This window comes from Pieris rapae, chromosome 10 (assembly GCF_905147795.1).
Source record: "Pieris rapae chromosome 10, ilPieRapa1.1, whole genome shotgun sequence".
Taxonomy (NCBI): Eukaryota; Metazoa; Arthropoda; class Insecta; order Lepidoptera; family Pieridae; genus Pieris; species Pieris rapae.
This window is the reverse complement of record NC_059518.1, coordinates 5,549,290-5,562,184: the sequence shown is the minus strand read 5'-3', so window position 1 is coordinate 5,562,184 and position 12,895 is coordinate 5,549,290. Positions and strand designations below refer to the sequence as shown.

Genomic DNA, 12,895 nt, shown 5'->3' with positions numbered 1-12,895 from the left:
CTAACTGCTTGATAAATTAATCATAAATTGAAAAGTTCTCGGCCATACCGAATTGTAGTTAAAACACTAGATTTTTACGGCGAAGAAATCAGGTAACCATAACCAATAATACTATAATATATAATCTGTTTAAAAAATTATAAAAAATATGAAATCGCAGACATCGCCGGTGACTTAGAACAAAAAATCTAATTCGTGTTTAATGTTTAGAAGGTGATGGTGCTGATCTTCTAGCCTATAAAAAAAATACAAAAGAAACAGATACACAAATCTGAGGCTATGGTTTCTTATATACTGTCTTAAAAATCCTTATTTTTTGTGATTGCATACAACAGCAGTTGCTTTCCTAGTCCAGTCGAGAACTTTTATTATATCATATAACATTGTAACTAAATTTATTCGTTAAAATATACCTTAAAACAATTAAGTAACAATACACTAAATTAAGTAAATTTAAACTTATGGTGTGGAGTGACTTCATATAAAAACGAAATCTGTCCAATTACATCGTTTATAAGTATTTACATACATACTAACAGACAAAAACTAAGTGCTTTAGTTAGAACAGAAAAAAAACTAATTTCTATGATGGTCATGGTTCTCAGATACAAACTTTGAGCGAAAATACCCTGCTTTATACTGTTAATACATAATTATAATACACAAAAAATCGCGGGACAAACATAGCCGTAAGTTAGATTTGACATAATATCATACTTTGGGTCACAAATACAAGCAAAAATCGGCGACATTTAAAGACATTTTCCACTTTCACTTATGAGATGTAAAGACTAGAAAATATTGCTATATAAATTGTTACAGAAAAGTATATGATTTAATCTCGTATTAACTAGTTGCATTATAAAAATATATATTGATGTGAGCAAGAGCATGCGTGTACACACAAATATATTCAGCCATTTTTATGTAAATACCGTTTCTACGGTTATTTTCTGAGGAAAATTTTAAAATTCGTTTCATACTATAAACGGCTTAATATTTTCGTTATACAATAGAGCTCTCGGACAATAGAGATTGATAAACAAACAATTTTTTTTATGACAGAGCAATAAGGAATGACACATCTGTCGAATCAATTACTATAGTTGTCATGAGATTTTCTAATTACGTCGAATCAAGTATAGATATAATTAATACCGCGCTTTTATGCTATCTTAGTACACTGTGTATATTTTCACGCAGTGCTTTGCCCATGATATGTTGATTACTGACAAACTTTATACAAATATGAGTACAAGAATAAAAACGTTTATGCTTAACAAAAAATCATTTCACTTCAACAGACATCAACTGTCATTTGCATGACATTTTGAGTTAGTTTGATACAAAAACCCACCAATCAGGTACCTTATTAACTGGAGATGGCTAAAAACTATTGTCGTATTTGCAAAAAGATTCGTGCGCATAGTGAATGCTGCAAATAAATCTTGTACATATTTATTCGTGGCTCTAGAAATACTTATTTAACTTGAAATATATTTGATAGATTTGACAGTCGTATAGTGCGTTACTGAATATTGACAATGGTTCCTATCCATTCCGTATTTTGTATAGCAAGATGTTAGTAGCGGCCCCCAGGAGGGGTTATGACTTCAGTAGTCTGTTTTGACACGACACGGGATCCCTGTGCCAGCCCACCCGCTCGCACTAAGCGAAACTTGAGGTACGCGTCAATCATGTACGCCAGCGTCGCAGCGAAACCGAAAAACTGTGCGGGAAATTCAATTGTGTCACTTATACTGAATATTAATTTCAAATAAGTCAAGTGATTAGATATTCGGACGATATTTGAAGTATTATTTCGCGTTTCAACGCGTTGTAGACGTTTTGGCCTTTTGAAGATGCTATTGACCAATCACAAGCGAACCGTAGCGTTTCGTTCAATTAGTTGTGATTGGATAAAAATTGATTACAATTTGTGAACACTAACATCACAAATTTTCGTCGGTTTCATATATTTCAAGGCTATTTGGAGTTACTTGGTGTTATTAAGTATTCCTTTTACCCCATTTTTTAATTAAAAATGATACTGAATTAATAGCAAATTGCAAATCTCAATCTTTCTAACTAAAGAAAAAAACGGCACCATCCAGTCAACTCCCGTAAGTCAACTGTTGTCACCCGGCAATAAGGCCTTTTTGTACGAATGAAATTAATCTAAACACAAAATTTAATATTACAAGAAACTTACGCTTGCTGCATAGTGGGCGTTATCCCCTACAGTAGTAGCAAGTATGGAGGCGATAAGGTAAAGCAGCGACCACACTGCCGCGAACAAAAACTCCAACCGGAGCCACGGGATCTTGTAGAACTTCTCTACGATGTGAAACAGGTAGAATCCCAGTAGGATGCCGGTGAACCAAAAGGCTATCATTGACACCCAACTGAAGTACGCACCCCTGCTGGCAGTGCCCACGCGAGAGCATACCACACAGATAAAACCCAGCAATGACCCACCCTGAAATCAATATTAGGTACTATAAATAAGAAACATTTTTAATGTACACTGTCTGTGTGTACTTCTGTCTTAATAAATAAAAAAGTTATCATTTTAAAACTTCACAACTAAACAGCTCTTAACCCCTTAACAATGATTAAAAATTTATTTCTGATGAAGCTATATTGTTATCTAAATAAATTACTTTATACCGACCACCTCCTCTACCGTAAATCTTATAATTGTCTCCGAACACTTTTTTAAAATCTTACTTTATAAAAAAAAAATGGTTTTGTATCAACAACTTATACTTTGTGTAAAGGAAATAAAGCAAAACTCAAATTAAAGTAATTGCGAGTTTCGTAGACTATTTTTATCTTATGAGAGAGCATTGTTATATAAGTCTCATTGAAGAAAAAAATATCAATACATTTCACTTGTGTTAAAGTTATAATAATTATAGTAAAGTAAAGGGAAATATTTATCATGATGAATGGATTTCAGATCAGCTCCAAATTGTTTACACCATACATGTACAATTTATACTTTGCCAAGTACCAATGTTTATTGTTAACCTGAAAACCCGATCTACCCAGTGCAACGGCTACCTTACCCGGGTTCCCAACTGCTAGTCTAGGACTACCCAAAGAAAATTGCTAGATTGTGTAATTTTTACTCCCTAAAAAGTGGCTAGAAGTAGCTAAATATTTCGATTAAAATAAAGACCGTTTGAACGCGTAATTACTGGAGATCACAATAAGATTAAAATAGATTATTAACGAAATAAAACACTGTAGCTAATAAATCAGGTATGAACTTAAAAAATATATAGATCTTAGATTACTCGAACAAACTTTTGTCGTCCTACATTATTCTATTTATGTGTACTATAACTACTTAATTCTTAATTATTCGGATTATTGAATATTTTATTCAATTGGGTAGAGAGACAGATGTAGAAGGTTCGGTTCGGAACTGGGAAGATAAACAAATGATATTCAGCTGCACTTGCATTCTGAATATTTCTCTATAATACCCATTATTCAAGAAAGAAAGATCTTTATTTCCCTAGTTAAATAATGTTACAGTGTGTCAGCTACTTACAATCTACCTATGTTTGTCTCAGAGAGATCTATATAAATATGTGTGTGTGTGTGTGTGTGCTGTGAGCTTGTTAATTTGTATGCACAGAATAAATGTATATTGTTGTTACAATTGTCTTATCTTACTTACAACTAATTATAATCTACGAGGACGCGGAGCGGTCGTTCGCTTGCTGAGCAACCTACTGTGTTTTTTTTTAAATGCTGCCATTTTTCAAGTACGGATTTAGAAAGGACCATTGGCCGCTTTTTCTCAGCGAATCTCTAATCACTAATGCATTTGGAAAGATTTGAAGAAGTATTAATATATAATCGTTCATTTCGACCGTTTCTTCAGTACTTTATTATCATTTTATTTTTATAACAGCTGTATTTACAAAAACATCTCAAAACTAGTAAGTCATAGTTGCTAGAAAAAATGCTAAACAGTATAAAAATTTGCTAAATCTAGCTATAAAGTAGTTGGGTTGGCAACACTGCGTTCATTGTTCGGGGAATTACCGTCTACAAATAATGCACGACTTGGTTAGCACCCGCCACAGACTACAGAGCACTTGCTATTAATATTGACACTTCAATTTTCAGTTAGAGACAGTACGAATTCAGTGTTACCAGATCAGAGCATTTCCCCCTAGGTTTTGGGGTTTCGCAACTGAGTTAGGGGCAGAATAGGGTAAACGAATATTAGGGCGTTTTGTAGCTATTGTATATCACTTTCCTGATATTGGAACTTAATTGAAGTACGAACACATCGTAAGCATATAATTCGTGTGGTTAACCTTAGGAATTGTACATTCGTTTGAGCTGTCTAAGAACGATGTTTAATTAAATACAAATTCTTTAATTACATGAAAATTCTGTAATAACTCACTACACAATTTTTTTTAAGAGGGGCTAGGGGATTTCTGGGGGGGAAATTAATTAGTTTAGGGGTACGTCGCTGAGACCATCTGGCAAGACCGAGTACGATTTCTCACATTCTGATAACTGATTTCTGATTCATAAAAAGTATTTTAGGCTACAGCTAGGAGCAATCGAAACTACCATGGCTAATGGCTGTGCTTGGTGTTTTGTTAGTGGCATTAGCTGGGTTGTGCTAAAGACCGGGAAAGGGCTGTGGATACTGACAAAATTGGGGTTCACGGCTGTCGGTGTGGCGGCGGGCAGCTTGGCCGCGCTTGCCATGGCAGCTGTTGGAAATGTGCAAGCCGGTAGTTCCATAGCGCAAGCAACCTCTGCTGGCATGAGAGCGATGTGGTATGTGCCTTTTCAACTTTTAAACATTAGTAATGCCATAATATTATCTGGGACACTGATCCTAATTGAGTAATTAGTGAAATTTCAAAAATATTATTTATTTTATATTTTAATCAAATATAGAGGAAGAATTTGATACAGACATAGTATTTATTTTTAGTTAATAACTATGTAGAATTTTCAGGACAAAACACCTCACCAAATAGTAAATTTCTCTTACTAAGTAATGGTCAATTATTACTAAATAAAGACAAAGATAATCACTTATTAATATAAGAAAGATCAACTATAGTTATGTTGTATGTAATTAACATAGTAATTACTTGTGGATGATACAAAATCAATATCAACGAAAAAAACAAAATTGATATAATTTTGTTTCAGGTAAATGAGGATGGGCCTTTGTTTTTAAAGACTACTGGGTGTTCATTACAGGTCTATGTTAAATTTCAAATGTATAGAATATCTACAAAATAAAATAAAATATGACTAGTAATCAAAGTGAGTGTTTGTTTCAGACCAGTACTTTATCATTTCTGCTTTTTATGACATTTATTGGTAACGTCACTCTAACAGTAAAGATGGTTCAATTTGTCTTAATATTTGCTCAATATACAAACTCAATAATATATACATTATACATATTGTCTGTTATTTCTAGTTTTGCATTTCTTTTATATTTTCTCTACTACAGTTGCTTAAAAGAGGTTGCTTATTACTGATGAGTTAACCCTCCTTATTATTTAAATATTTTCATTGAACTACATTTTACAACACAGGGTTGTTTAAGGCTCATGACTTAGCCCTCAGAGCTTATCAAGAGTCCGTTAGTTAAAACCAATAAATTTTTAACATACATTTAGCACTGAGCCTTGGCTTGAATCACAGTGTAAGTGTAAAAAATACATTGTAATACAAGATAAATAATTATTTTTTCTTTACTACTGGATTGACACAAAGGATTCTTCATTTGGAAACATAAATATTATATGATATAATGACATTCAACTTCCAATGATATCCACCTACATTTGTGAGTGAACACTAAAGAGTAACATTAGCAATACTAATTATTAAAAACTTTTATTATACTCACAACTTCCACAATTTTCAGCAAACCAGGCACAGTTTGCAAATAGGACTTATCAAATCGTATACTTCTGTTGACTGTGGTATTAGATGTTACGGTGGTAGTTGTTGAATGTTGTCCAGGGAAGCCAACCTCTGCCATTTTGCTTTATAAAAATAAATAAACGGGTTGGATCTTATATTCAATACCTTGAATTTGATTATACTGAGTATGTAGGAGTCTCGGGGAACCTTGATTCGAAAACCTCTGTGAGATTTGGAGTAATTTATGCTGCTTGAGTTGTAATTTAAGCTAAATCATTTTTTTTTCGATGTTTTGTGCAATATTAGAAATTTGTAAACAATCCGCCAGAACAGTGTGTTAGTGTTACAGTGCAGATTATTCGTTAAAAAGCCGTTACTTTTTACATTTCTGTTGTTTTCTCGTCAATGTGCGTGCTTTTATTTGTTTTTTTTTAAACTTGGTGAATTTTGCTTGGTAAACGACCGGCTTATGTGGATGACTTTGAGGACGATGGGCCCAGTTAATGTTAGGTATTATATGTATGTTTTGGTTTATTTTTATTTTTCTACTGTTATAACTGTTTCTAGTACTTGAAATTGGTTGGGGGTGATAAGTATACCCTCCCCCGACCTCAAAATCGAGGTATTGAATTGTAAACCTTAACCTTAACAATGAATACCTTGAATCTAAAAAAATGATACTTATTTTTAAAGCAAAATACTTCAATCTAATTATACCTTTCCGCCCACAAATATTTTATCAATACTGATTAAACTGATAAGAACATGAAAGAATGTTACAAATTATTTTTTTTAGTAAAATACATAATTATCTACAAAATTTCAACAAATGAGGAGAAACAAGAAGTTAATATTAAAAAATATCATACACATAATACTTACTTCAAAGATTAGATTTTCAAAACTAATAATATTTTATAAAACGTGTATATAAATAATTTATACACTGCATCGGCCGCCTGTCACCATCAGTCACCACCTAAAATAACACTCTATAGTTGAGCAAGAAATAGTAATAAATATAGAATTTATTATTCATTGAATGGTTTCGGATTGAGGCAATTAATTGCTCTTATAATATATCACAGAATAAAACAATTAAAACTGTTTAGTTAAGTATTACCCGATATTGAAAGTATTTAAAAATATTTATAGTATTTTTTTACTGAAAATAGACAACTAATTTGCACGAGAAGAGAAACTTATTTCACATTTCACATTTAATACACTAACACAGACGCATAATGATTTATAAATACCACAGATTAGTTAGTAACGTGTAAAGAAAATAATATTTTACTATTGAGGGAAGACACTACCTTCGAGAATGCCTATCACTTTTATTATTTCAAGCTACCCTTAGGTAGCCAAGCTAACTTACCTACTGTGCTGTACAGTTTTCAATCTTAGAGCTATTATAGACTTGGTTCAACCACTTTTACACCTGCAAAATATCAGAAAGTTGAACCACAGGTGAAAGATTCTGAAGACTGTGGAAATAATTATATGACTGTCATATATATGCTATATAATTAGTAAGTAAATATTAATAATCTGTAATCTGCCATCTGTGTAGGTGTTTGTTATTAATTTTATTGTTGTTAAACATACGTATTTTGATTTTTGTGAATTAATAAATTTTACTTTTAAAACTTTAAGCTCCAATTTAATGAAATAACAACTACATACTGGTTTAACTCCTTATTTTAACTTTGTTCATCAATTGAAATTCATAGCGCATTGCTAAGTTTCGGGATCTGATGATTCTAACATATATTCTATTTTAAAAAATGAGTCATGGTCATATTTACGCAATATCGGTTACTAATTTAGTTAAGGAAACGTGACTATGAGAATATTGTGCTCTTATCAATGTGATGTTGAGGAGTACTAAAGGGTGATTACGGTGTATGTGGTTAACATTATTGCTCAAAATATTGGACTACCAGAGATGTTTTCTTACTAATTTACAAATACAAGATAAACAATTGAGGTAAGATTTACAAAGTCACTTTGGTAATGTTATTTCTACTACATTATTAATAAATCTTTAAATACAGATAAAAATGCCTATACAAAATAACACTCAATCGATGGGATCATCAAATGTAGTATTCAATACACAGACAAGATTTGACACCACATATGTGAAGAACAAACAGGGTGTCATTAAAATTGTTGAGATTGTAAGTTCAGTATCATTATGTTAAGTTATAAATATTAAAAAAAAACAATATAGAAAATCCAGAGATCTTATGATGTTACTAATGATTTTTTTATAGTATTCATATTTATAAATCTTAAGCTTCATGAGAGATATATAAATGAATTAAGTAAGTTTTGATTTGGAGTTTGTATAAAGTTCATCATTTGGTGGTATTTTTATATATTGTATAAAAATATTTACAATTCTATTGTACTTAATGCAATATTTCTTGGACCTTGCCCTCTTTAAGTATTTTTTTTAGATCCTTGACTTGCTAGGCTTTATATGCATTCAGTCTTCAGCATTCTGGTCCAACTGGCGTGGAGTTTATTTTAATGTGACTGCCCACTTGGGGCTGTGGTTTTCTGTGATACTTCTTTTACTGTATATGTTCCACTTAATAGAAAAGTATCATAATATGAAATGGCTACAGATAGAAATGATTGGATGTGGACTTGTGACATTTCTTTACCTCATAGCATCTACAATTGTAGTGGCTTTTGGGACTGCTACATATTCTGCAGCTGGGGTAAGCACAGATAGTCTTTTTACTATACCATTTAGATGAGATTTCGTTATATATTCAATACAACTTAAATTCATGGCTATTAACTTTTGCATTGGTTACCCTTTATGAAACAAATTACATGTATAGTGTTTCAAAAATTTGTAATTACGTACATCTATTTTCTTACCCATTCCCGTAATTGAAACTTATGTATATTAAAACAAGCAATTATATGCTTAATGATAAAAAGAAAAGCTGGATGGAAGTGCTTTCTGTTTTAAAATAATAAAAAAAACAACTTTCCAAAAGATGACACTGCATTAATATATTAATAATAATCATTTTCTTTTTTCAGTTCTTTGGATACTTAGCTATGGTGTTGTATGGATTTGAAGCATTCACCAAATTTCAAGCAATAAAGTGTGGCGAATTGGCACAAGGCAGCCGTGTAATAACCAAACAGACACATGTGACTACACCCCCAGCATTACATTAAAAAGTAAACAAAAAAAAATAAGAATTTTTATATAAAATAATTATTTCTTATCCAGCTACCAGGGTTAAGGGTTGAAAAGGATGTCCTTCTGACAAACAGTCCATGTTTGTCCTTTTGAAAAATCTAAATATCTTCAAACTTAGCTTACTTTTAATAATCAACATTTACTACTGAAATTTGTTCATCCATGGCTGATTTTTAAAATCAGGCAGACTTTTACCGAAAGTATCCATTGTTTGAAAAATTAAAAAGTTTTAGTATGTAAGATTTAAATGTTTACCAAAGCTTCTTCCTTAAGTATTCTGTATTCTCTTCTGTCCGCCTACTGTCACAATCACACTGGATAATAAATATTATATAAAATGGTGTGAAAGGCATTTATAGATTTTAAGTTACTAGGAAAAATATAAAGTTAAAGTACTTAGGAAAAATGCCAATCTTCAACTTATAACTTATCATGTGGCTTGATTGTAATTGGTCTTAATATGCTATTGATCAATGAAGGAATTTAATACTTGTACTATTATAAACTTCAAGATTATAATTTTATAATATTCAACAACTTATATTTATTAATAATTATATGTTGTGAAGCAAAATGCAATTGGCTCTATGTTAAACAAAGTACTCTTAAAAGATTATGAGATTAAAAGTTGGTAGTAACAAAATAAGTCAAACCTAATGTAAATATTATTTTGAATGACCTTTAAGTAACTAAAAATGTATATACAAATATTTTGATAGAAATGTTATTCATATAATATTGTAAATTATAAGAACCTATATGCTTACACTGAGCTAAAAAACCATTGTCCGTCCTCAGCTCAGTCCCATACTCAATGTTGTGTATATTTTGTATGTATAATATTTAAAACGCTTATTGTGATATTTAAGCAATTTTTTTGTATTAAATTTAATGTTTCATGTATCTAAAAATGTATAAAGCATAACTACAATTTCATGTTAAATGCATGTGTGTTAAGTGAAGCATTAATAAAAGAAATTGGTATCTGTGTAAATTAAAATGACAAGATTCATTTAAATATTCATTAGTTTATAAGCTTACATTTACTTGAAATAGTACTTTACAATATCAAGTCACTGCTCAGTATGTACAAAGACCTGTTTAACAAGTCATTATGTTATTTATTCTACAAAATAAAACAATTTATTACATTTTGTATTTTTATTTTTTTTATAGTTAAGTGTGTACATGATAGATATCAAAATATCAGTTAATTGTATAAACCGTAACCTTGTTACAAATAATACTTAATTTTATACTATTTATAATTTTTAAGGCACTTGACATCTCATAGATGCAATTTTTGTTAAACATTAAATATAGTATGCCAACATGATTTAAATGCTATTTGAGGTTTGTATAGTACTCAAGTTAACAAAATAAGTTCTTAAATATCAATAAAAAAATACTAAATTTTATAGTTGTTTGCTTATTTAGTTACCTCTATATATCAGTCTATTAACACTAACAATAAATATGGCATATTTTTGCATGTAGCTTAATTATATGCACTGTGATATGATATGATTTCTTTTATTTATACAATTAAAATAATGTAATTTGTAAGCTATATTGCTTGATCTTCATTTAACAATTCTTAATATTATTTGCTAGTCTAGTTATTAAAAAATATTTTAGAAATGTATTGTACAAATTCTTGTGGTGCTGTTGTTGCTTATAGCTATAAAAGTTATATTTTTAAGTGGTATAAAATTTTTGTTATTGTGCTGGTAACCCTCTCTTCCAACCTTTGTAGTTTAAGTATGCATCAATACCATATGTCACAATAGCACAAAATCCAAAAAACTGAAAATTGTTATATTAAAGTAAGATTAATAATTTATATTACAGTATGGTATAATGGTCAGCTTAGTAGCAAGGCAATGTCTAATAGAATATGAGACTTGTGGAAAAATATAGTTTTATATAAGTGATGGAAGTAAAATTGGTTTACTGGTTTTAGAGTTCACACACAAAGAAACAAAATTTAATTATTTACGATAATATTATGGTACATATATATATAAACATACAGTAGAACCCGTTAAAAACGATCATGCTTAATACGATTTCTCGCATAATACGCCACTTTACGCCAGTCCCTGCAGCTTAAGACATTTCTTAATGCTTAATAAGTGATAATGATAAAGACAAAGATGAGTCAACTCCCTGAACTCGTCTTCAGCAGGTTTTACTGTATATATATATATATTATTATATATACATAAAAACAATGCCCAAAGGCCAATTTAAGTAATAAATTTCATTATCAGCTGTAAATATTGCAGTCTTTCCAAAAATATTTTCTTTTGTCACATTATAATAATAAAATTTAATGTGAAATTTTAATAGAACTTACCCCAACAGCATACCCAACACTTTCTCCAATAGTAGTAGCAAATATTGAAGTCCCAATATAAGCCAAACACATTGCAACGCAGTAGAAAAATTGAATTTTTTGCCATGGTACATTATCATACTTTTCAATGAAATGAAAGAGGTACATTAAAAACAAGAATATTGTTAAAATGTTTCCAATCCAATACAGAATGTTATAGAAGATGGCTGAGATCCAAGACCATGAAACTTTGATACAAATAAATCCAATGAAATTACAGACCTGTGAAGCCAAATTATAATTTAAGTAAATATATGTTATTTATTATAATGAACTTACTTACTTACCACTTCAACTAGCTGAAGTATTCCTGGAGTAGTTTTTATATAATTTTTATCAAATTTGAGTTTCTTTTTGGGTGGTGGTGGTGGTGGAGCAGTTCCTGGGTTTTGTCCAAAATGATCAAACATTGTATAGATCAAAAACCAAGTAATGTGGAGAATCTGCTTATCAGAAAGTCTTGTATAATAAATCGTTAACTTCTTATCTGAAATCAAAAGGTATTTACTTTAATCTATTGGTTGATTTACCGTATATACCAACATTTTAAAATAATTCATTGTAGCATGAACAACAAATTAGTTATAGCTTTAAGACAATTATTTTAAACTAGCAAATTTTATTATGATACAAGTGCCACACAATATTGTATATTTCATTAAAAATGTAACTGATACGAACGATTAAATTAGTTAACTTCCAAACATCAAAATTTTTTAACAAAAGAACTCTTAATATATAAGGAAACTAAATAGCGAGAAACGTGTTTAGTTTGCAAAATAATGAACCTAATTTTCCTAAAGTTCGACTTAGGTTTTAGAGCGGTTTAGTATTTACTGTAATAAAAATCAAAACGATACGATATTGAATAATAGTGTATAGTGTGTTGACTGTTGACAATTGGCATTTGATTTGCAGTGAGAGTCAGTGTTACCAACTTCATTTTAACGAACCCACCAAAAAACCACTAACATCCACACTAACTAATATTATAAATGTAAATGTGTTTATTTATTTATCCTTTTTTCACGCCCAAAGAAAATATAGGATCGATGTGATTTTTATGTCCGCAGATAGGAGGAGGTTAGGCAAGCACAATTTTTCTGTTTTTACCGCGGGAAACACATTTTTTACTGAAGTAAACAGAAGTCTATATCACTCTTTTGATGGAAAGCATACAGCTAGAATATATTTTTTGACAATAAAAGAATAATATTGTAAATTGAATTATAAAATAAGTTTATTTTCATTACAAAACAACTTATAGAAGACATACAAAATCGTTAAAAATTATCGCTTTCCTCTGCACGTTCTTATTTTAAGTACACTTC

General features: G+C 30.4%; 3 protein-coding genes and 1 long non-coding RNA gene across 5 annotated transcripts; 2 read left to right on the top strand and 2 right to left on the bottom strand.

The window, feature by feature from the left end:
* Positions 1–1,163: 1,163 nt before the first annotated feature.
* Positions 1,164–7,146, bottom strand: LOC111004482 (MARVEL domain-containing protein 1). Of its 2 annotated transcripts, XM_022275522.2 has the most exons (5): positions 7,055–7,146; positions 6,814–6,910; positions 5,915–6,053; positions 2,213–2,479; positions 1,164–1,729 (listed from the first exon to the last, which is right to left on the bottom strand). In XM_022275522.2, the coding sequence occupies exons 3-5, from the start codon at positions 6,047–6,049 to the stop codon at positions 1,583–1,585; spliced, it is 549 nt and encodes a 182-aa protein (XP_022131214.1). In that variant the 5' UTR covers positions 6,050–6,053; positions 6,814–6,910; positions 7,055–7,146; the 3' UTR covers positions 1,164–1,582. The 2 variants fall into 2 exon arrangements, with proteins under 2 accessions (XP_022131214.1, XP_022131215.1); XM_022275523.2 differs by lacking the exons at positions 6,814–6,910; positions 7,055–7,146 and adding an exon at positions 6,591–6,653.
* On the top strand, positions 4,284–5,310 carry LOC123689525. The gene is made up of 2 exons (XR_006750477.1): positions 4,284–4,818; positions 5,203–5,310. It is a non-coding gene; the product is annotated as an uncharacterized LOC123689525 (long non-coding RNA).
* Positions 7,147–7,526: 380 nt separating the features above from the next.
* On the top strand, positions 7,527–10,317 carry LOC110991282 (plasmolipin-like). Its single transcript, XM_022256596.2, has 4 exons — positions 7,527–7,924; positions 7,992–8,117; positions 8,400–8,666; positions 9,001–10,317. Exons 2-4 carry the CDS (start codon positions 7,998–8,000, stop codon positions 9,139–9,141), a joined length of 528 nt encoding a protein of 175 aa, XP_022112288.2. The 5' UTR covers positions 7,527–7,924; positions 7,992–7,997; the 3' UTR covers positions 9,142–10,317.
* A 33-nt stretch (positions 10,318–10,350) lies between these two features.
* LOC110991283 (plasmolipin) lies at positions 10,351–12,458 on the bottom strand. The gene is made up of 4 exons (XM_022256597.2): positions 12,246–12,458; positions 11,852–12,051; positions 11,526–11,786; positions 10,351–10,972 (listed from the first exon to the last, which is right to left on the bottom strand). Exons 2-4 carry the CDS (start codon positions 11,972–11,974, stop codon positions 10,886–10,888), a joined length of 471 nt encoding a protein of 156 aa, XP_022112289.2. The 5' UTR covers positions 11,975–12,051; positions 12,246–12,458; the 3' UTR covers positions 10,351–10,885.
* Positions 12,459–12,895: the final 437 nt, after the last annotated feature.